General features: G+C 39.3%; 1 protein-coding gene across 2 annotated transcripts; it reads right to left on the bottom strand.

The window, feature by feature from the left end:
• Positions 1-1,931: 1,931 nt before the first annotated feature.
• ASRGL1 (asparaginase like 1) lies at positions 1,932-24,560 on the bottom strand. Of its 2 annotated transcripts, XM_009333154.1 has the most exons (7): positions 24,507-24,560; positions 23,365-23,607; positions 18,726-18,868; positions 12,023-12,177; positions 7,711-7,829; positions 5,642-5,752; positions 1,932-2,951 (listed from the first exon to the last, which is right to left on the bottom strand). In XM_009333154.1, the coding sequence occupies exons 2-7, from the start codon at positions 23,549-23,551 to the stop codon at positions 2,716-2,718; spliced, it is 951 nt and encodes a 316-aa protein (XP_009331429.1). In that variant the 5' UTR covers positions 23,552-23,607; positions 24,507-24,560; the 3' UTR covers positions 1,932-2,715. The 2 variants fall into 2 exon arrangements, with proteins under 2 accessions (XP_009331429.1, XP_009331430.1); XM_009333155.1 differs by lacking the exon at positions 5,642-5,752.
• Positions 24,561-24,618: the final 58 nt, after the last annotated feature.

Here is a 24,618-nt window from a genome sequence, read left to right as displayed (position 1 = left end):
AGCACTGCTGGTACCAGTGCTTTGCCCGAGCTGCCGTCATTTGAACTGCAGAGCAAACTCCAGCCTAAGGATTATCAAACGTCATCAATCCATATGCAAGGCACAGTTCCTCATCCCCAGCCCCATGTAAACTGGAAAGGCGTAACAGCACGTGCGTTTTTGAAAACCAGATACTTTTTCACGAGAAAGGAATACAGAGCGCACTACCAAGGAGCGGGTGAGATGGAACAAAGCATACAGACCAGATGGTAGTCATGCTGCTTAATGCACTGTTGGAAGGTGCCCAGCTAGTCTGGTGATGAGAGATAGAAGAACCTGTATAAGATAATGCTCTTTGTTAAGTGCCAGCAATTTACTACATTATATTCCTGAGAACAGCTGAGGTGAATTAACCACAGTAACCATTTACTATTCCTTCTGACAGCCCTGAGATCGTATCTGTACTGCTGCTGTGGTTGATGCTACCTTCTGGGCGGATGCGAACTTGTTCAAAGCTAACCAAAAGCCAACCGTCCAGGTTAGCGCAGCGCCAAACCCTAGCCAATAAACCACCCCACGGGTATATTAGCTTATGCTTGCTGCTACGCTAACCATCCCTTGGGTTTTGGTCAACTTGGAGCGTGACCAGAACAGGCTTGCATCCACTCAGAAAACGTAACAAAACCAGAGCTTGACAAAGATGACACACCAGGTGTTGCAGTAGTAGTGGGTTAAACGCTCCTCCCTCCAGCTACTTCAAGCAAAGGAATGGTTACTAGGAACATGCCCTCTATGGAGTCTTTAACCTGATAAAGCAGGTATAAGACAAGGTATTTGTATTCTTCTCTTGTGTACAGCCTACATCCATGCCTATGTATCACCATTTAGCTCTAAAAAACATCCTTCAAGTTTGATTCTTTTTCATTGGAAAAAAAATCATTGAGCAATTTCATGAAAACAATGCTGCAAAGTGAGATTTGGCAGATCGTGTTTTCTACTGCTTGTCCTGAATTTGATCTTGCACTAGGGACAGGTAAGGTAGACAAAGCAGATCCTTGACCACAAAAATCTGGATTGCCTTGATATTCTGGAAATGAAACTAAGACAATACTGCTTTTTTTTTTCCCAGAGAAAAGTCTGGCCCTGCAAGATTGGTATCTCATGCACATAAGGGGAAATGAATTAATTTTTACTCAGAAGACCACCACTTCTCTCTACAGCTGAGCACATCTTAAATACTGTTACTGTTTCATTAACTTCTGATGATCAGACAGTAGCCATTTTCTACATGATCTCCTGTGGCACAAAGTACACAAGCACTCCGTGGTTATGTTTTGCATGAGCCATCTACTCTTGAACCATCGCTGTCCACATCCAGTCACCTGCAACATCTAATAAACCATGGATCAGAGTACAGAGCGGGTTAGACAGCCTTGGCAACCTTACCGTTCTGCATGAGCCAACTCAGTAACATGGCTTATTGTAGTTGGGACGCAGGTATGAGTAGTTTCAAACTATGATTGAAGATTTTTGCCGCGTTTATTTGGGTTATCTTGTAAAGGGAGCATTCCACGGTATGATGGCATGCAATTACAACATACAAATCTGTCTGCAGAGGAAACGCAGTCACCAGCTAAAATCCATAAAATTATTACACAGTTTTAACACAAAAAATTATGTAATTGTCAGAAAACAGGAAAAATAAATTTTGCTCTTTCTTTTAAAAATACACAATCTTAAGAAGCTGTATTAGAGGCAATGCAGAACATCAATTCTTTTTAAAAAAGAAAACCTCTCCAGAAACCGTTTCAGACTTCACACAAGAAGCTTGTTAAGAGGCAGTTTTATTTGTTTCAGTACAGCTTGCTTTTATCACTTGATTTTAGGTAATTATTTTTCCAGTTAATCATGTCTCATGTTTAGACTTAAAAGATGTCTATCACCTTTGTATTTGAGTAGTAAAGATTGCTGTTTTATTTATATTTATTGAAATCATGATCTTATTACTACCCCAGATATTAAGTCAATAATATCTTTCCTGTTAATTATCCACATATACTCTGAAATATTGTAGCCTACGTTGCTGTCATCTCTGTTTTTTAAATGTAGGTCTGATGCCAATGAATGGAATGAAATAGGACTCCTCAGAAAGCACCACATTTCCCATCTCTGGAGAAAAGTTATTTTCTTTACTTCATTCTTATTTCCCCTGACAGTTACCTCAAGCCTGTGACAATGACGCAGTCTTAACTCTTCACTGCTGTTTGGTGGCATTTCACTGACAGTTAGCACTTTGTTATCATGGGATGACTGCTCAGAAGACACTGGAGGGTGATGCAATTTTCAAAATTCAGTTTTTAATTAATAGGTATTAATCTCTCAAATCATCCTGGCAGCAGTCTCTGAGAACGGGCGTGGAAAGGAGTTCCTCTAACACTGAAACTCAGGCTCCCTTTAATGTAGGATTAAGGCACGCTAACCAAGAAACCTACTGACTGTTCTCTTTCTTATCTAGAAAAGGAGGATCTCCTGACTTCCTGAAGGTATTAATAAACACTATACATATATCCACGACCACTGAAGAACTATGTCCAGATTTCATTTTGACTGTAAATGTGGCAATGCCTGTGAACCAATCAAAAGAGTACAGATCTTTCAGAAAGATGAAATCAACTACCATTGTCTTCCAGTAAAAACTGGAGATCTTCATTCTTCCTCAGTCGATGTTTCTTTTTCTCAGAATCCCTCACTTTGAGATGTAAGTGCTTCATCAACAGATTTTGTATGCCTCTCCCCAGCATAAATCCCATAATGCAGCTGGTCATCCTTTACAGTAGCCCAGGACATCTGCTTGGTGGAGAACCTTGCTGCCCACTCTCCTGAATTGTTAACCACAATGACACCCCCCAAGCCCCCAACTCGTGTCCTCATGTAGTCCAGTGCAGTGTCAGCAGCCACCTCTGGTGACATTCCTGAAAAGAAGAACAAGATAACTTCATGGTATCTGTCTTGAAAAAAATTTTAAAATTCCCTTCAAGTTTCACCCCTCCCCATGGAGCCAGCCAAATCTATTTCCTCCTGCAACTAAATCGGCAAGAGATTTCCAGTGTAGCAAAGGAACTGTTTATAGGAAGGCTCTGGACAGTTGCTAATAGCTGCTATGGTATGGTGCTGCTAGAAAGACAGGATTTAAATAGCTTCCGATTGTAATTCAGTTTCAGTGTTCGATATAGAATAACTCATCAACTCTATGTTCAAGACACGACATTGCTTATGCTACCATTTGAAGGGAAAAATGCCATTCTGCAAGCTTTCCATCAAAGGTTTGTCACAAGCTAGGTCTAAAGCATTTACAATTTGAAAAAAACCACATTAAAACAATCAAAAATTTCAGTCATCATCTATGTTCCAAGTCCACTGGCTGCAATGGAGCTCAAAGCACGTACTTCACATTGTCATTATTTATCAATAGCAGACATCAGCGTTACTCTTCCTGAAACTTCTGAAAGTATCAGGCAAGATGAGGACTCGATCTACTAGATATCAGCGAAAGGACCAGCAAAGCAACTTTATCTTTTCATTACACTTAACTCATATTAACAGGAATATTTTCTAAATAAATCAAAGTTAATGTGTACATCATACACAAAGGCCTGTAGTAGCTGCAGAACATTTGTTCACTACAAGTTTGAATATATATTCAGGAATGCAGTTTGCTCGGCCTAATTGTTCTAAGATATATACCACTGGTAATGTTATGCAGTTTAGGTTGCAGAACAAAAACTGACCTTCATGCCTTCCCTGCAAATTTTGAGTTAAAACCAAACAAAACCAGCAGAGTCAGAATTATTCACAGCACTGATGACTGACAGGATAAAGCTCCTTTCTCTGATGTTACGGGTGACACTGTGACTATTCAAGTCAGTGGCACTGACTTCAAAGGGTCAGTATTTCACTGTTTGATTTTTCATCAAGACAACAGCTGCCACCATAAGACAGAGATTCCAACAGCTGTTAAAATTGGCAAAGCAATTCACTCCTGAAATATGAAAGTAAATTCTGCAGCATTGGCCCAAAAGAAGATATTTACTACATGAATTACTGAATAGCTGAACAAAATCATGAGAGCGCTCTATAGTTGTTCTTAAATATGCAACTTCAGTTGACCGTTCAAGGACTCAGAAAGTTACAATAACTTGAGGGTTTGTTTTCAGCGCCTTCATGGAAATGTTGGGGGGGGTGGAAAAAAAAGTCTGTTGCTGACGTATTTTCCTGGCAGCTGAGTTATACTTCTGGGCAGGATGAATGAAAGGAGAGCAAGCACGGGCAGGGTGAACAAGTGCAAACCAATTAAACATGCACACATGTGGGTTCATTTTCTTTTTCTCTTTTTTTAAAAAAACGTTTTAATTTGAGCCTCATTTGCCTTTCATACTGATTTATCACGAGCTAGATAACTGCTATCAAGGCATAGGTTTTGCAATGCAGTTAACTTCAAGCCAGCGAAGAAACTGGTTTACACGGTTTAGACTAAATAGAGCTTAGAAGGCCATTCACAAATTGAATAGCTAGGGACATAATATACAGAGTAAGGGGAGATCATAATGTGTTAGAGCTTTGGGAAATAATCTGTAGGTTGTATTTTATGCTGAAACTATCACATTAGCCAAGAGATTTACACAGAAATGCACCCATTCTATGCAAATAGCTCTCTATAAAGCATAACAGAAATACTCTCAGCTGTTACTTGTCTCTCTACTTACTGCTTCTCCGATGAAAATGTAAATTGAAAGTTTTCCAACTATTTCCAGTTTGGTTGATCTCAAAGCAAGTTACACTGCACTGCCCAAAAGCTATGGCTTTCTAAAAATAATGGTGATATCTATATTAATGGTTCTTCAACTGCATGCAATACAAGTATGTTGTCTGGCTATGTTTACAGGCTGTAATATAATCAAGGGTTTAGATGACAGACTAACTCATGAAGGTAAAGCTCCAAAGGGTCATCCCACAGTCAGATTATATTACAGTCACATAAGACATACTGTGTCAGCTGTTTACCACATACCCACCCAGTCAGTTTAGTATATTTTCCAAAGCAAAATCAAAATTTAAATCATAGTTAAAATGTCTTTAAAAGCATTTCTGTTGCTATAATCAGAGTTGTTAAAAACTGTAAAAAAACCTTTACAGTTTTTACTGTAAAGGTTTTTTACAGTTTATTAGAAAGGTGATATCCTACGCTTTCTTATTTCAGCTCTGACTATCTATCTCTAGCCATTCCCTACAGCTTCCTTAAATATGTCTTGCTTTTACTTGTTTTCTATTTCTTTGTTCACAGAATTTTAGTTTAAAATTGGGAAAAAAATTATTAATGAGAACTTCAGTTAAACAAAGTAGACAATAATGTCTTTCAATGTACACTGATGTAAAGCATGATTAAACATCAAGCAACATGATATTTCTGTCCACTTAAGGCTATTTTAGCTTTATTAATACTCAGTACTTTGTTTTGTTTTTAAAGAGAGGTGACCCATCCACATAGCCCTGGGAGCAACTGTTCTGACAACTGTTCTAGGATGATAGTACATAAACTGAAACCTGTGATTAGGCAATGTTTCCTATCCTCATTATTTCAGCTTACAGGAAGTTTGGAATATACCTTGCTCCATGTGATAGAGGATCAGTCGGGCCAAGACCACTTTCATAATGCTCTCCCCATGTCCTGTGGTTGAAGTGGCACCAGAACGGTTATCAGCATAACCTCCACTTCCTTTTCAGAGGGGAAAAAATAAAAGAAGGCAATATTCTGTAATACAATTTACCAGCTCTGCATTCTTTAAAATAGGTACCGAACATTTCTTCCTAAAGGTCCAGCAGTTCTGTGCACTTCTGGGAGTGAAGCATCAGTAACAAACTTCCTTCTCATTTCTGCCTCAGTTTGGAAAGTAAAATACATAAAAGAGATCAACAACAGCTGGATGAAGTCAGTTGCCAAGTTGAGAGAGCTAGAAGACTAGTGATCTGCTTGTGGTATAAGAAGCAGGCCAACACTTCACAGGGACGGGCAAAAATGTTTTCCAGAATAGCAAGGGATGGTATATTGATGATCAGCAAGATAGCGATGGGATGCAGAATGCCAGGTCACACAACATTACCAATTGAGAAGACTGATGAAGGAAGATCTTGTGAGGACATTGGTGAATTGACCAAAGTTTCAGGGGAACTTATCCGCAAGAGCAAGGGCAGATAAGAGATTTGAAGAGCCTGGGCTCTAGTGAAGCATCACAAAGCACTCCTGAAGAATCCTGCAAGTCCTCACCACAAGCAGAGTGTTTCTTCTGTTGAACTTCCTCCCCCCTTTTTTTTTTTCCCTCCCATCCTTGTTTTGCTGGCACATTCCACACCCTGTTCTCCACCAAGCTTCCGCTTGCTCAACACCCATGTTTCTAGCACAACTCCTAAGAAAAATATTTCCCAGGAGCTGGGGAGGAAGATACCAACAGCATTACAAACAAGGTACTGGGGGAGGGGAAAGAGGCATAGGAGAGCAATGACAGTTTCTTCCCTCCTGTACTTTCTTGATCAGATCAGACTCTTTGAATGGACCCCAATTTACACGTGGAAAAACACTGCCACAATCAGTCTGTCAAAGCCCCCTTTCAAAAGGCTCTAATATTTAAAAGGACAGCTAGCATTTCTGTATCCAGTCCTGCACATGTCTAGCAAGAGCAAAAGTTGCAAGCAATATGCTCAACAGTACCCAGTTTCACTTGTCCTTCACAGACTTATGTCCCATACTATAGGAGCCCTGAACACGATCTACATAAGAGAAGGGTATTTGCAGTCAGAAGGCTACGGTCAGAAATGAAGCTGAAAATCACAGTCAAAATGCAGAGGGTACCAAAATATTAGCAACTTAGGGTACGAGAGAAAGTTAGTGTTAGTTTTATAATAATCATGCACCGCCAACAGCAGTGCTACTTGAGTTTGGAACATGTTTTACTAAAAATAATTATTTTTTCCAGATCCCAACTGTATGGTAGAACCCTGAAGCAATCAAATGGCAAGTCTGTCCCACGAGAGGAACAAGTCTGGGGAAAGGATTTCAAGTGTCTCTTTATACTTGGATAAGAGATCTCTTAAAATATTTCCTTTATTCCACACCACATCTATTAGGCTCCGAGGCAGTCTTATCAGGACTCTCTAAGAACAGGAATTTACTCAAAGTTGCCAGTCATTTTACAATTCTGGCTCACTGATATAACGAACAGTAATGTTGAACTTCCTTACTTCCTTAAGCATCAAGAAAACAGCATCTTAGTATGGAACAGGCTACATTTTTTGACTTAGCCGTAAGCATGGATGTACAAAAGGAAAGCTTTATCAGAATGAACAGAAAGGAAACACAGGAAAAAAAAAAGTTAGCATTCAGGAAAGGACAGAAAAAAAGAAATTCCCATCCCCATTTTCCAGACAGAGAAGTGCGGGATGATGATAATACAGCACTACACCTCTACTCCCCCAAGCCTTACTTGCACAACTCTCCATGTTGTGTTAAGGAGCTTGAGCTTTGATACATTTAAATGTTAGACCTCCACTTCAGATGTACCAGTGTTTATGTTTCATTTCACTAATGAAAAGGAAAATGTGCAATATTTTTTTTTCTTTTTTTCTTTCTTTAAATGAGATACCTACAAAAAATGAGAGGCAAGACCCCACACCCCATACCTATGCATGCTGTGTCACCAACACGGCCAATCAGTTTATTAGAGAGTCCTCCAGTGGATGTTGCACAAGCTACATTTCCTTCACTGTCTATAGCAACAGCACCGACTGTTCCAAGGTCTCTGCCAAGAAAAACAGTTCACAAAATTAGGCAGAATTAAAGCATACCTGCCAAAGCATGTTGCATTTATTTTCCAGGTAGCTTTAAAAAAAGATTACTGCAAAAAAATTACTGCTCATCATAAAGCTATTTTTTACCATGCTTCTCATTACAAAAATAACAAGCAATATGCAATAATTCTCATAGCTTTATATTTAATAGAGTAGAAAACACTCATTTTTTTTATCTCCCCATGACTTGTTTACCTTCATAGCATGGGAACTTCTACTTGGGGAGGAAAAAACCCACAAAACAAAAGGGCAGAAATATTTCTAGCCATCATAGTTCTGGAGTAGTTTTTTGGCTGTGACACACCTGACACAAAAACTTTCCCCTAAACAGCAACTCAAAGACACAAGAATTGTCTCCACTGTCTCAACAGGAGATTAACCGGAATTATTAATGACAATGCATGTAAACAAGTGAATACAGACAAGGACAGTAATGTTATGCATGCACTGAATCATTTCCTTCCTGTTCCTCCTCTTTCCTCTTCCTTATTCCCCTAAATGTTTGAATGCCACAAAAAAAAAGTTATTTATGTGCCAACTAGTATTGTTCACAACGCATCATTAATACATATTTTCATCTTTGTACTCTGTAGCTACGCAATCTTGAGGTTTAAATCACTTGGCCAGCAGAATCTGTTGAAACCGCACATCAGCTTAAAAATCTTCATGCACTAAAGAAAATAGAAGTCTCAACCACTGCTTTATTTCTTCAGCACAGAAAAGTCATATATATTAGGCTGCTTAAAATATACATGTGTATTCATAATACTCGGAGAAAAAAGGCTATTGTAACTTACTGTAACAGTTGCTGCACTGAGAAGCAAGACATTACTAACAAGCAACAGTTTGAGTGTCCACATATTCCAATCTTGGCAATTCATGTGGGAACATAAAACATTATCTGGCTAGGAGAGGTGTAACAAAAAAATCTAAATCCCTCCACACAGGAAAAGAATTTGTAACAATCCCTCAAGGAACTGCCCAACAGGCGACCGACTGGAACAGGAATACCTTTGGAAATTGCCTGGGCACGGGTGAGTCTCTCTCTATAGCTCCACAAAATCTAAGCTAATTAAGGCAGACAAAGTCTTTGTGTACCATGAAACCCACAGTCAATTTCTCAGAGAACCCACTTCCTGTTCCCTCCTGCTTATGTAAAATATCATACTGTCAGTCCCTACACTTCATTCACAGCAATTCAAAGTTGACTGATGAATCACAGGCCTTACAAACTGCTCTGACATTTATGTGGAGACGGACCTCATCTCAAACTGAGATGATGGTGCAGATGGGCTTCCCACCCATCCATCTGTTACAAATGATTTGCTGAAAAGAGTATTAGTAAATTCAGTACTCCCTTACACACTCATGTGGCACCCTTCAACCAACTAAAGTTAGATCCTCCTGAGAAATTAAGAAAGATGCATCCAGATGTACATTTTCCTAGGTATGTATTTACCTTAAGCAGCAGTGAGAATAACGAAAGTACACAGATCACATACACAGCAGCTATCCGTTTTGGTACAAGAGCTCAACTGGCGACAAATAACAAAGTGAATGTGTCTGACATACCTTATCTGCGGTGGAGCAAAGAGACAACTACACTCTATTTCTTACTGTCCCTTTAAACTTTTTTAATGCTTCAGTGTCACATGTTTTCTTTGTTCATCTTCAGAACAAAGGCAAAGAAGATATAAACAATCTGTTGCATAGCTAGTTGAAACTCAGAAACATTACCAAGGCAGGCAAAACCGTCTAAGAAGAGATATCATATTATAATCATCTCTCTATTGTTAGTGATAGTAGCAAGAACCTCAACAAGCACCTGTAGTATACCAGGGGATGCTATTAGTAGTAATGATTTTGTTCAATCAAGAATTATGCTTATATACTGTGATACAGAATGGATTGCTTGGATTTGTTCATTCCCTTTTGTCTAAATCTTTCATTATCCAGTACCCATGAAGTTACATGTACTTACTCTATCCCCATTCAACTAATAAGGCATCTCCTATTTCGCCTCTTAGCTCTGCATCAGTAGTAGGGTTTTCTATAGATTGCTGTCAGGGTCCTTGTTAATTAATACCTTCTTGAATTACTCTTGCACTGTGATTCACAGAGGGGCTAGTAGCCCATCTACTACCTTACGGTCGGACTCAACTCCCTTTCTGTGGGGTTCTCAGGCAATCTCCAGCAATTCTTGACAAAGGTATGGTCAGAATCTTTGGAGTGAGAGACTGAAGATAAAACAAACCACACGTTATTCTCAGCAAAAGGTGTACAAGATGCCATATTGTACGTGCAATGGAATCGTAAGCTTCTAGCATAAATGAATGCAGGCTTCTAACCAGCAGAACAGAAAGGTCTCTCTTCTGAAGACACCAAACTTCGCTTGGAAAGCTGCGAACCCCCAAGGTTTCCAACACTGTTAGGACCAGAAGACTGGAAGTAAAGTACACACCAACCTTCAAATTCCTAGTATGATCTGGTATTATGTTGCCTCTGACTAACCCTACTTCACCTTCTCTCTGTTCACCTCAGGCAAGTTTCTGCATAATTACTGTGGACATAACAGGGAAAAAGAACATTCCACATGTGATACAGGAACAAATGGGCTTGCAAAAAAAAAAAAAAGACCTGTTTTTGACTTTGTGAATTTGTGCTGATGTTTTGGGCACTGGTTGTCAGAAAAAGAACAGCATGGCTAAGACAAGAAGAAGTCTTGAGCCCTTCAGAAATACACAAGCCTTCTATTATCAGACATTCCAGAACAAGACAATGCTGAAATTGAAGATGCCTAACACTGTTATAAGAAAAAAAAAAAATTAAGCAGTTATAAAGAATGAACGGAGATTCAGATGCCATGCCATTCCAATGTATATACTCAGGAGACTAAGTGGCAGTAGGGGCTATGCCATCCTCAAAATTCTTCGCAATGAATTATAATACCACACAGTCCTTGGATAGACCATGGATCAAAAGAAAACTTCTGTGGATACAAGATGAACTATGACTGAGACCTTATGGTCAAGGAACAACTTCACTTTGTTTATAAGACCATATTTACACTTGCCTCATGAATTTGTTTTTCCTTCAAGCAATTTACTGAAAGTAACATGTAGCTTGTAATTTATAGCCTCATTTCATGGACTTTAATTAACATGCCCACAGAAGAAATTTCCTCCTTTTGATCTACAAATTCTTCAGCTCTGCTTCTCTCATTACTACTATTTCACGGAACAGACGAACAACATGTAATACAGCATTTATGTAATGTAATACAGTGTTTTCCTATGCCACAACCATTGACGTACAAATGGAAGCTCGAAACAACTTAGTATTTATACCTACCTCCCAGGCATAAAAAACATTTTTGACACTGATGATTTTCCTTCCTTTCCCATCCACCTCACCTTCCTCTCTACTTTATATGAGACTTGCTTATTTTTCAAGTGACTTTCGTTTTGCTGTTGTGCAATACCATCCAGTAGCATCTCTTTTCACACCCACCACTACACTGAACTTCTTGGTCAATTTTTTCATTCCTATCTACAATAACCAATAGCCACAACCAGCACTCAGAAGGAGTTACTGGTCAAAATCTGATGTCGTTTAGCTACCTAATCCAGTTTAAAGACAAATCTGAGCATCTACTTAACCAAGATCAGCTTTATTAATTTTTTTTTCATGGACTTGTTTTAAATTGTGGACTGGAGATTTTTCAAAACCAGTTTCTCCATGGAAAAGAACTACACAAAGTGATGCCTGCTGTTTGTTAAAGCTGCTCTATGCACTTCTGTAACTGGTGATTTTAAGAGCAATAACAAGTTCTAACTTTGTCCTCCATTAATGCCACAAAACTATGTCAAAGTGACCGACAACCTTCTTAAGCATCAACAAGTTTGTTCAAGTTTGTTCCAGTCACTTACACTTGAGCAAATTCATTGCAAGCTTGATTTTTCATTACTTTCATTGAGGACATACTGTGAAGACTGTATCAAACCATGTAACACTCAGAACTGAAGTATTCTCAAGTCTGAATACAGGCCTTCAAGCTTTGGTATTTGGGGTTTTTTTTTGGAACTGATAGCACAAATTAAATTACCTGGATTTAAAGAGAGAAAATATTTTACAAACCCCCTACTTCTGAAACTCTTCAGGGTTGGAATCTGGCTCAAGGTTCTTCTTCCATCTCTCCCGGGACCTCTCGGTTATGAGTGTCTCCCCTGGAGTGTCAGGAATACCCATGGCCTGAGCAAACAGGTGTGCACCACAGCCAGTCAGCAGCATGTGCTTTGTCTGCAGAAAACAGACAAGAGATTCACTGACAATTCTTGGTTTGCCTTGTACTGAGCAGTTTTGTGTAATCACTCTTTATTTTTAGAAGTATCCACACAAAGAAAACTCCAAATGTTGTTTTATTTTTAAACCTTCTAGATTTCTATGCCTATATCCTCTTCTACTAGCTAAAAAAATTTTCAGTTCTCCAAAACACAGATACAAACTTTCATCATTAGTAGAAAAGAATTGCATTTATCTATTTAATACTTATTATAATGGGAGAAGAAAAATTGGTAAATTTGCTCTTTTGCTAATTTGCATGCAACTTCTTTGTACTGTTTCCAGTCAATCACCAAATCACTACTTAACTGTTTTGTCCAGTTAACTAAGAAATCTAGAAGATTTTACTCAGAAGGAAAGAATGGTAAATAAATTCCTCTTCTGTGTGAAGGTATTACACCTCATACGAGTAAAATAACAAAAAAATGTAAATATCATACACTAAAGTGTTTCTTAACATCAGCTGAACCATTTTATTTCAAATATTTCCTTCAACTAGCTGCTACTCTTATAGATCCAGAATTTCAAATTTAAGAACAGAATACTGTTCTAACGGGTTTGACCAAAAAATGTTTGCTCTCTTCTAACAACATTTGCAGAAGCTCCATTTTGATTCCTTTATTTAGCAAAGCACTTAGACCAGGTTTTAAGTCAACAACCTTAGTTAAATCCATGCTTCAAAGTCTGTACAGCTTGGTTAATTCATATTTTAAATTTATCTGGCAAGTTTCTCTATTTCATTAATCCTTATACTTTAGTAGGAGCTCTAAAATCTGACCGTTTTTTTTTTTTTTTACATCTGTGCCCAAAAATAAGCATCAACTTCTTGGACCACTACACAGCTGTTAATTGCTCATCAGAGCCCAGGAAGATTTTGGAGGAGCGGTGGTCTGACTATACAGTATGGAGTCATTTCAGAGCATAGCACCTAATTTCAAGCAAGCTTTTATGTCCATGCAGCAGCACAGCACACAGGTACCAGCTGAGGTCCAAAAAGTAGAACCCCATGATGCTGGAGGCAGCAGGCCTGCAGAGCCTTGCAGGGCACCGAAGTAGCACATACTCGGCTCTCAGCCTGAAGCAAGGACGCCAGAGGTTGGGTATTTCTGTGTCATGCTGCATTCTGCAGGACATTTACAGTCTCATAGATTCAGACCTTTAAATGGTGCAGACCATCAGCTTCTGTTGATTTCTAAAGCAATGACAAGCAATCACTACCATGACCAACCCATAGCACTGCATTGTTTTAAAGGATTCCAGCCGAACCTCTTCCCAAACCATGGACACTGGATCTCTACTTAAGCCTATTACAGCCTCTGCACTAACCCCTTCAGATAGTTACAGAAGCAGGAAATGTGACTACACTTTTGAAACATTCCTGATGTGGTGGCCCCAACATCAAACGTTTTTGAAAATTTAAATGCCTTTTTATTTACAAATTAAGTCCTGAATTCATGAGAGTATTGCTTTAGGGAACAAGAATAAGGGTTACAATGAAAAGTCCTCTGTATATGTGAAAGAGTGGACAACAGGCTTATGTGCCGAGTGATGATACCAGACAATAAAAGACCTACCTATTTCTAACAAAGCTAGTGTTCTTCGACTTGAAAGCCAACTTCTTTGTGCAATACTGCCCCCCTCTGCCACTAAACCACCAGGAGCACACGATCCAATAATTCAAACTGGGGTGGGTTTTTTGTTTGGTTTTTGTTGTTGTTGGGTTTTTCTGTTTTGGTTTTTTGTTTGTTTGTTTAGGAAATACATTTTGACTTTATCTGTATCAGAAGGCTCTGCGCTCCATCACTTGCTTTCTTCAGCAATTAAGACTGTATCATCCTTTAAATAAGTTTAAAAAAAAATGAAGTGTTATTGTAAAAAATGGAAGTTATTTCTTAAATCTTTTTCAAAGGGTTCCCTCCCATATGCAGATTCTGATAACACACCCACCTTCCTGAGCTGCACAAACAAGAAATACTTGCATATAGAGGAGTAAGCTTCTATTATAGGGTTTTTTGGTTGGTGTTTTTTGTGGGTTGTTCCCCCCCCCCCCCCCCCCCCCGAATTTATCAAAGAGAATTTGATTTGTTTTTCTCTTCCATATATCTTGTTGATCAAAAGAGCTGGTAGAACATTGCCAAACAACCCATAAGCATATTTTTCTCTCTCATCCTTCTTCTACAGTTTCATAAATATGTTTGCTAACTTTAAGTGCCTCATTTTTCTGGGACACATTTATATAAAGTAATCCACAAAGAAAAAAAAAAAAAAAAAAAAAAGGTTCCACAGATCTTACTAACAAAGAACAAATGTTGGCAAGTTTAGTTAATTTCATGGGAAATGGGGAAGATAAAATCCACCAAATTTCTGCAGCTGGCCTGAAATTCAGACCATCACTGTTCTTTATTTAACAATCCCGGCAGCATGCAGAGCACAGCAAAAATTTGCGCCTTTGCCTTGAGAAGTTTGTGTTCTAAGCTAAATTCTCCTTTGTCTAATGTAAAGGGCTGGACGATCTAGTAGGGGAAAACATATACACAGTTCACATATACCAATGAATCAGTGCTCTAACATTCATGAGATGCCCATCTAATGAAGTGTTGGAGCTGAGGGGGGATTACATGCCCTATTAAAAAAAACAAACCACAAAAAATAAAACACAGCCACCATTTCAATGTATCATTCTATTTTTGTTTACTACAAACAGGAATAATTAAACAGGAATTTAACTGCTTTCTCAAGGATTTGTTGAATTAGTTGATGTACTAAAAGCCTTCCATCTCTAGAGGCTGCTGTGTTCAATAGCATAGTAAACCATGAATGGAAATTATTCTGGTGCCCTCCTTTCTTCTACCCCATGAATTTGGACAAGTTGGAGCCCAGTGAGAATGCGACAGTACACAGGATAAGTCTGTGCAACAACAAGCTAGAAGAGCTGCTCTGTCCACCAGATGGAGCCCATATTGTTCCATAATAGGAATGGAAATACAGAAAATTACAAGCAGGTGGGGGGTGGGTTGGTTGGTTGGTTTCTGGGAGCTGCATGTTTCAAAATTCCGTAAGGCAGTGAGGCATCTCAGAATGACTGGGAAATAAGCATCCTAACATGCTCAGGACCCCAGGAAAGCTAGTCTTGTTACCAATGGGTCACAAAGTTAAAAATATTTTTAACTATGCACAGTAAAACAAAACAAAATACACTTTGAGAAGTACTGTGAAATAGCCTAGGTTGGTGTCCCAAAATTCCTGTCCAAGATGAACAGAAGAGTAACATCAGTTGGTATTCCCATTTACAATACCTGACAGAGAAGCAGCAGAAACTCACCTCAAGACATATCAAGCAATTTAGGCCAACACTTACATTTGAACTTTGTCATCTACACAGAATTTGTTGCATCTGGGCAAAGAGTAATACACTTTACCACAAAATTTCATGGGTTTACGGCTATACCATTACACTTGGTCCTGTACGGTTGAATTTTATTATTTCCTTTCAAATTTAGCCTCATCATTTTTGAGCACCAGGAGCACCACACAATGACAAGAAAGGCCTTATAATAGACGAGAAAGACAAAGGAGACTTTTTGTTTTGGGGGTTTTCTGTTTTGTTTTTTAAAAAACACTTTGCAAAGTTATGTTCTCAAAACACAACAGTGTTGTTTTGACTTTATTCTTGTTGACTTAAATGGGATTTTGTCATGGAGAAGAAAAAAAATAAAAAAAATCAGTGATTCTGGAATGGGCATTCTGTTCATCTGAACTGAACAATGGGCATTAAAAGAAGTTATCTACAGTAAAAAAAAAAAAAACAGAAAACAAAAAAATATAACATTCCTCCCAACATGCTAGAAGACATCTCTCCCCCAACCCTCCACCTGCATTCTCAAATTTTTAAAAATTTGGTCTTGTGAAGCTCTCTACCAGCTATACTTATTTATTTGTTCTAGCTAAATGACAGAATAAATCCCATGTGAAAGCTTATTCATCACAAGTTTTAACATTGTTTTCTAGTAGACATACATTTTTAAAAGTATTTATATTAAATACTTCAGTGAAAAGTTCTGATTTTAAAAGCAGAACTATCCTCCAATTAAGGGCAAAAATAATTCCTATCTTCTTTGGAGGCTGTTGAGGACAAATTACATTTCAATTTTCTTTACAGATCACCAAAAGAGGTTTTGTTTCCTCAAAAGTAACTTCCAAAGGTTAAAAAAGCATAAATCCTCTTTGTTAATAGTGTTTTTGCAAATACGAACCCTTTTCAACAATGGGGCAGCTGCACTAGCAGGATGAAAAATGTAAACTCCAAAGACAGTACAAACTTCGATCTCGGTCACAGTCTAGTAATGGTAAAACAGATGCACGTATCGCACAAATGACCTACTCCATCCTGAATCATACCAGTTGCACCATTTCTGAAAAATTAGAGATGTCTGCTGTGGCAGATATTAGAGGGACTTCTTAGTGGAGTAAGGTGGGATCGATTTTACGTAGAAGGTCAAGTAATAATCATTTTGCTGCCCTGATAAGTTTGATTCTCTTGGAAAATCTGTCACCATCACATAGCGCTAATGTTATCTTCTTAGCCAATGTTATTCTAATTTACAAAAAGGGCGTGAGGGAAGACCCAAGGGACTACAGACCTGTTAGCCTAACTTCAGTTCCTGGAAAAATTATGGAGAAGATTGTACTGGGTACTACTGAAAGGCATTTAAAGAATAATGCAATCATCAGGCATGGTCAACATGGGTTCACAAAAGGAAAGTCCTGTTTAACCAATGTGATATCCTTCTATAAGGTCACCTGCCTAGTGGATGAAGGGAAGGTGGTGGATGGAGTTTTTCTGGATTTTAGTAAGGCTTTTGATACTGTCCCTCACAGCATCCTTCCAGACAAGTTGTCCAACTGTGGGATAAGCGGGTTCACAGTGCACTGACTGAAGAACTGGCTGAAGGGCAGAGCTCAAAGGGTTGTAGTGAATGGGCCTACATCTGGTTGGCAACCGATCACCAGTGGTGTTCCTCAGGCTTCAATTCTAGGGCCAGTCCTGTTCAATATATTTATCAACGATCTGGATGCAGGAGTTGAATGCACCATTAGCAAGTTTGCTGATGATACCAAACTGGGAGGTGCTGTTGACTCTCTTGAGGGACGAGATGCCTTGCAGAGGGATCTAGGGAGATTGGAGCACTGGGCTATGATTAATGGGATGAAATTTAACAAGACCAAATGCCAGATTCTGTACCTAGGACGGATTAACACCAGGTACAAGTATAAATTGGGAGAGGAGTGGCTGGAGAGCAGCCCTGCAGAAAGGGATCTGCGGGTGCTGGTCGACAGCAGGCTCAGTACGAGTCAGCAGTGTGCCCTGGCAGCCAAGAGGGCAAACCGCATCCTGGGGTGCATCAGTCAAGAGAGGTGATTATCCCGCTGTATTCAGCGTTGGTGCGGCCTCACCTTGAGCACTGTGTGCAGTTCTGGGCCCCACAATTTAAGAAGGACGTGAAGGTCCTTGTATGCGTCCAGAAGAGGGCAACAAAGCTGGTGACAGGGCTGGAAGGAATGTCCTATGAGGAGTGGCTAAGGACTTTGGGCTTGTCTAGTTTGGAGAAAAGGAGGCTGAGGAGTGACCTCAATGCTCTCTACAGCTTCCTGAAGAGAGGAAGTGGAGAGGGAGGGTCTGAGCTATTCTCCCTGGTATCCAGTGACAGGATGCATGGGAACAGTTCAAAGCTGCGCCAGGGGAGGTTTAGACTGGACATTAGGAAGCTTTTCTTTACCAAGAGGGTGGTCAGTCACTGGAACAGGCTTCCTAGAGAGGTGGTCGATGCCTCAAGCCTGTCAGTGTTTAAGAGGCATTTGGACAACACCCTCAATAACATGCTTTAACTTTTGGTGAGCCCTGAAGTGGTCAGACAGTTGGACTAGATGATCATTGTAGGTCCCTTCCAACTGAAATATTCTATTCTATTCTACTGCTGGAAGACTATGACTTTGCACTAAGGCTACCATCTGATTAGGTCACAATGAAGAAGGCCACCTAGAACAACATAAGACTGCATTACATGGCCAAATATGTTATTGGGTCATTTAATTCAGTTCCATATCATTGCAAAGTCAACAGTATATTATCCAACTTTAATCTTGCAAGATCAAGCAGAAGACTTGGTGACAGCATAAAAGCTCTTCAAAAAAAGTGAACAAAAAAACCCCCTAAAATCTTCAACACCAGCTGTGGCACAACAGAAGATTTACATGTATAGGTCAATTTCTCCTTGAGCTTCCAATTGCATGGCAGAACTTTTGTTTCCTTAGAATGCTATTTTTAATAAATACCGCTCAAAAACCCATAAAATAAAAGTTCTTCGTGGTCATGACCATAGTTTCCAAACACAACCATCCATTTCTCCCTTCTTTCCTGCCTTAAAGCACTACACAAACATCATCGAGGTGTATCAATATACCAGATGAAGTTCTAAGGAAAAAAAATGTTTCATACTCAAGCATACCTTTTCCATGACAAGTCGAGCGAGTTTTATTGGGTTTGCTATACATTTAACTGCAGATACTGCTCCAGAGTCTAAATTTTTTCCATCCATGATAATGGCATCCATTTCTACTTCACCTTTTTCATTTAGGACAGATCCATAGCCTAAAGAAAAAAAAAAAAAAAAAAAAAAAATCGGGGAGGAAGGGAAAAAGAAGGAAGTCATTAAGAGCTAACCATCAGGTGATTCAATTATTAGATCTCATCAAGCAAACTTTCTCTTTCCCAGTTTGTTGTCTGACTTACTGAAAGTATCTCCTGAATACAAACAAAACAGCAAAAACACTGCTGAGTATAACCACAAAATCCAACCATTAACAGAAGTCTCACAGGGTACAACATCTATTTTAAAATCAAGTTCTATTTTTAAGATGAAAAACATACTTCCAATCCCATCCAAAATGATATACTAGATACAAAAGTTAAAACGACAATCATGAACAGAATTCTTTATCCCCCAGATCACTTCAAGTGAACATAAAACTATTTTACCTTTACAGTTCTTCCAAAGGAGCATACAACATAACCCAGCAAAATAGTGTAGTGTTCAATCCTATCAACAGATTAATGTCACATAGCATTCCAAGAAACTGCCAAAACTGATGGAGCAGAATAAAAGTGTCCACTCACTAGTGTAACAAAAGCTTGAAATAACCAGTTCTTCATTACCAAATAAAAACAGTAGATGAAGAAATTAAAAAAAGAAATCAAGTAATAAATTGTTATTGGGTAGTTATTTTCTTCTGTAATTATTGGTGCTATCACTAACCTAATTGAAAATTAATGTGATACAAAATGAGACAATGCAAATAGGTTTGAGTTTTTTAATAATGCCAATAACTGTATCACAGGGGAATAATCAGTTGCAAGTCAAGTGCACAAGCCTTGCTAATAAGGATGGAGAAGGCTAAACTTAAAAAGAAGTAAAAAAACCCAAAACAAACCACAGACTTACACAATAGCTCAGGTAGAAAGACTTGAACATTGTACAGAGCTAGAACAGGTTTTTTTATTTCTGTTAAGCCAACATTAAGGCAGGTCAGAAATGACTGTTAATAATTGTTGACGTAAGACTTCTATACTAATGTACTTCAGACCTGAATATATGAAGTTAAATCCCCTGTTCCAGGAGACAAAATCCTGTAATCCTCCTCCTGTAATCTCCAAAACTCCCCCTGCCACACACAGACACGCCTGAACTCTGCCCCCAAAAAGTTATTTTTCACCCCTCTCTGACTGCATAAGCTATTCCAGAGTTCAGTCCTGCACCATTCACAAAGTGCTAATTTCTAGACTACACTGATCTGTGGAGAGCTTATAGGTAACTTCCTTGTGCCACCCATGTTAACATCATTCTTCCAGCTTCTCCTTTATGGTAACATAAGGAATGCCTTCTTTGTTTTCTCAGACAAGCCCTGCCATACTCTTTTAGCTTCCTTTGACAAGGTAGGCTCTCTAGCTCATGATCACCAAACGCCCACTAGAACTAGGACACCCCCTTCTCAAGTATCAGTGACTAGAACCATGGTTCCAGGGGAAGCTTTACCAGTCCCCTTCACCACTGCATTAATAGTATCCTATGCCTACTGGACATCTCTCATGGGATACGTATTAGGATTTCCTAAAATTTCCTGAGCAAGACACAGCTGCAGACAGATCCTACAGTCAAAGGCAGCTTCCTACAAAAGCCTCCTTTTACAGTTGGTGAAGAGAGACGCCCTCTAAGAACAATTCATCCTACTTGCCTTAGAGAGCTGTATAGCCATCCTTTCTCATTCCACTGACCACCGTGAAAGCCTGTACACCATGGCAAGGCTAGATACTAAACTTCAGGTTATCTGAGGTAGGATGAATCCTTCCTTCTGTGATTACAGACTGTCTTTTCACCTGCCTTCCAGCACAATGGGTAGGGACTACCTGCCTCTGAGGCCACATACCTTTGGATACCATTGGCAGCAGCACTGAAAAAAAGTTTGACTCACTTGTGAAGCCAAGGCAGGGAAAAAAACAGGGACAACAGAAGAGAGAAAATTTAAGGGGACACAAATAACAAACATGTCTGACATTAGCCAAATCACAGCAGGGGTACTGAGGGGAGTACTCCAATTCCCTCTATCTACAGATAGATAGATCTGTCCTGCAAAGGCTGAGGAGGAAGCGAAAGGATCACTATAATGACAGTTCTTACATCTGGAGTATTCACACCAAGCTAGTTAATACTGCTAGTCAAAGAGATCACATGAAGAAAATATAACCAAGGCCACTTCCTCATCACAAGCAGAACTTGATGACTTCATTATGCTGCACAAGTCACTAAAATGGTAGTTTTAGACAACAGTATAGCTTCTGAGCCCCTCCACCAATCCTACATCAAGATGCATCTACACAGCATGGCTAAACCCTATCATTCAAAAAAGGACACAACTTCATCGTTATGCCCATTCTTCCCAATCTTTATTGTTGTCTCTTAGCAATGTCTGTGTTTTCCTAGAAAATAATTATTACAGTAAAACTGATTTTTCTTTTACAAAGATAAATACCACACGGTGAGTTTTAAACAGCCACTCCAATCAAGGCCCTCTTCACATAGCTTTCAGCTCATTTTTGCCAGCTACTGAGACCAGCTGTATCTAATGAGTGTTAACACAATTAGATGTATCTGTAAGTGATTACCAGATTACTTGCCATTTAGATCAGCATAGTCGAACTTGAACAAGGGCTTAAGGCTCAAGTCCAGTTTAAGTAAATTTTGCTAAAAATTGCTCATTTAATATACTACAAACAAGGTATAAATATTGTTAGAACAAATTGAAGTAAACACCTTTAGACAAAAAAATAATTCAACATATATTTAATTAAGGATAAATGTGACCTTGGACCATGAAAAAGTGTACCACAAACACATATTGCACTTTGTACGTCAAGCAAAATGTTAAGTTGTAACTGTGTATCAGTTATTGGATATGGTAGAGTCTAAGGTCCTATCCTCAAATGATATGATCATTTTTAGAAGAGTATACACTCCTCACAGGTGTCAGTTCAATGACGGCACACTACAAGATAGCATGGCTCAGAAAAAGCAGTATTAGTGACAAGATATCACAAGAAGGCTAAAAAAACCCTAAACTTGTATGCAAAACACAGAATATTGCTAGTTATTGTGATCCTACTTAGGATAAGTGCCCAAATGTTTCAGACTGTTGTGTACAAGTTAAATAAATGAGCCTAAACAGATCATTATAAAGTAAGCTTTCATCACTGAGAGTCACACTGAGCTAAGATATATCTCCCATCTAAATAATTTTGATTTACAGAACAATCAAAATTAGTGTATAAGAAACCAAGTATGCAATTGTTTACATGGAATGATTAAGAAAGAGATGTAAACAATCTTTAAGCTTATATTTATATTGAAGTTGCTTCCACATTAACGTTGGACACCTAATGTCGGGCAGAACATCACTGAAGAGATGCTTCTCAAGAATTAGGATTTTTTTCCTGCCTGAAGTAGCTGGTGTTTTTACAATAGCAAATCTAAATTATCTCGCCAGAGAGATATTTTGAGACATAACCCAGAAGCATAAACAGAGCCAAAGGCCAAATAGATGCTGATTGATACTGACTTGAGCAAAACAAAGTCCTAAAGGCTAGTGACTGATTTAAAGAACAGGTGAAGAAAAGTAAAAGTTAAATGAGAGAATGCCATCCTGATGTTAATTATGTAACAGTACACACCGCACCTCTAAGTCCACTTCATGATCTCCTCTTGAATTCTCTAAAAATCAAGAAGTTCAACCCAAGTCAGTAACAAAACACTGAAAGTTTCATCTGAAGTAAAAGCTCTCCCTCGCTCTCAATTACAAGGTGAGAAGGAACAAGTGAATCTCTGCGAACTAAGCGTGCACATAACTAATAGCTATGTTATCTAAAACACTGAACACTGACAGGTCTTTCTTTCCATGTTCATTTCCTGACATACCTTGGTGGGGGTGGGGAAATATTTTCACTGAAATTCATCAGAATAATAAATCTGAGGTCATACGAAGAGGAGAAAAATAGTCAACTACTGACATTAACATTAATAATTAGGAAATCCAGTTATGAACCTTTACTGTATAAATTCATGACTCATACCATTATTGCATTACTTCTGTAATATTATTTACAAAAGCACTAATTGCAATCATTAATTAAGAGAAAAACCACCTAAAATCCCCAAGAACCATATTCCTCTGGCAACGGGTACAGGTCAAGTGTTAGGCTTAAACATTGCTGCAAGCTATGTTCAGGTGCCTTAAACATGGATGTTAACTAAACATATACTCCATTAAGGAGTCCATGTTTAAAACTGAAGATGCAGCACAGTAACAGGACAAGACTTACAGAACAGCAATACTGCAGCACAAGAATGAAACGGCAGGGATAAAACACTGAAAAACGAGAAAAGAGTAACTCATCTGCCTAAGTGTGCTCACAAGAAACTATGGTATGTACCGTGCTATTTTATTATACAGAGAAATAAACTATTTCGACACACCAGTATTTACTCCACTGCAATGTGCATAATTCAAAGAAAATGCACTTAATTCTTGAAAAATTACCTGCATTAAAGTGAGGATCATCTTCCATTGATCGTACTGCCTCCTCAACTGCATCCAAGGCACTGCCTCCCCGTTTCAGGATACCATAACCTTGCAGCGCAGCTCTGACAACACCAGCACGGCTTCCCTCTTCTCGTTCTTTAAAGATCCGGCCAGCTCCACCATGCACCACAATGACAGGCTTCATCCTGCCAAATTCCTCCCAAGGCTTTCAGCTGTGCACACAGGTTACTTGTAATTAGCCTATTTTGGAAAGAAGAATCTTTAGCACATGCTCCCTTCTACATGGAGAGAGCCCTGCATCTACATGGAGATACGGTCAGTTTGACTGCAACCATTTTACCTTTCAGGAAGCTGAGTACTCACGCAAAGGAGCTCCTGATTCAAGTCTCGACTAGAGGAGGCCTCAAGCAACTCGGTGCAACTTTGACATCAGCCCTGCTTTGAAGGCCCCTTCCAGCCTAAGTTAGTCTATGATCTTATGATTTAGCATGAAGCCTGTCTGGTGATATTACAGCTTACACAGAAAAAAAGTGTCTGCGTGACTTTTGATCCTGCTAACTGCTCTTCACATTAGATGGGTAGCACCATTGTTTAAATACATAATACAACCAGCAATAAAGAAAAGTGACTGACCCGACCCTAGTTAACAGCTTAACCAACTCTACTGCCTGGATTTCAAACCTCTGACCTCTTGCAAAACTTTGTACTTCACGCAGGAATACAAGGCATTCAAACGTGGCAGTCAACACTTGGTTGTTACTGCTCCTGTGAGCAAAAGAGAGTGTTGCTATGTATTCTTGGTGATAACATTCACATTTTTGTTTCCCGAAAAAGGCAAAGGAGATGCAGCATCATCTCCCACCGAAATCTAGGGCACCTCACCGAAGCAACTCTCCACGTGAAAGCAGTTTCTCAGGGCCACCTATTTTTGGAGGCTGTTTAGAACAAAATCCAACAACCTTTCTCTCATCCTACATGCAAACCCTTTAGACGGAGTCTCCCCGTAGTCCTGGACTACTGACAGCCCTGTCCCTCCGGCCCGCCCGGCCCTTGGCCCCCCCGCAGCCTCAGGAGTGGCACTCGCTCTCGGGGCCCCCCTGCCAGGATGGCAGCACGAAGGCACCAGACGAAGATCCAACCTGTGCCGTTTGGGCGTTACAGCCCGAGGTGGGGCAGAAACGTCGCGATTATCACCGCGGATCCCGTAAGCGAGGCCTTTCTCCTGGAGGCCGTTTGAGTTTTTATTTCAAT

Source organism: Pygoscelis adeliae, unplaced genomic scaffold (genome assembly GCF_000699105.1).
Source record: "Pygoscelis adeliae isolate BGI_AS28 unplaced genomic scaffold, ASM69910v1 Scaffold57, whole genome shotgun sequence".
In the NCBI taxonomy this organism is placed as follows: Eukaryota; Metazoa; Chordata; class Aves; order Sphenisciformes; family Spheniscidae; genus Pygoscelis; species Pygoscelis adeliae.
This window is presented reverse-complemented; position numbering and strand designations above follow the sequence as displayed.

Excerpts from the sequence above, each read along its gene's own strand:
- ASRGL1 (XM_009333154.1), bottom strand. The coding sequence starts at position 23,551 with ATGAAGCCTGTCATTGTGGTGCATGGTGGAGCTGGCCGGATCTTTAAA. Across the intron at positions 12,178-18,725 it reads CTCGACTTGTCATGGAAAAG|ACAAAGCACATGCTGCTGAC; the intron begins GTATGCTTGAGT and ends TGTTTTCTGCAG. Across the intron at positions 2,952-5,641 it reads CCTCTATCACATGGAGCAAG|GAATGTCACCAGAGGTGGCT; the intron begins GTATATTCCAAA and ends TCTTCTTTTCAG.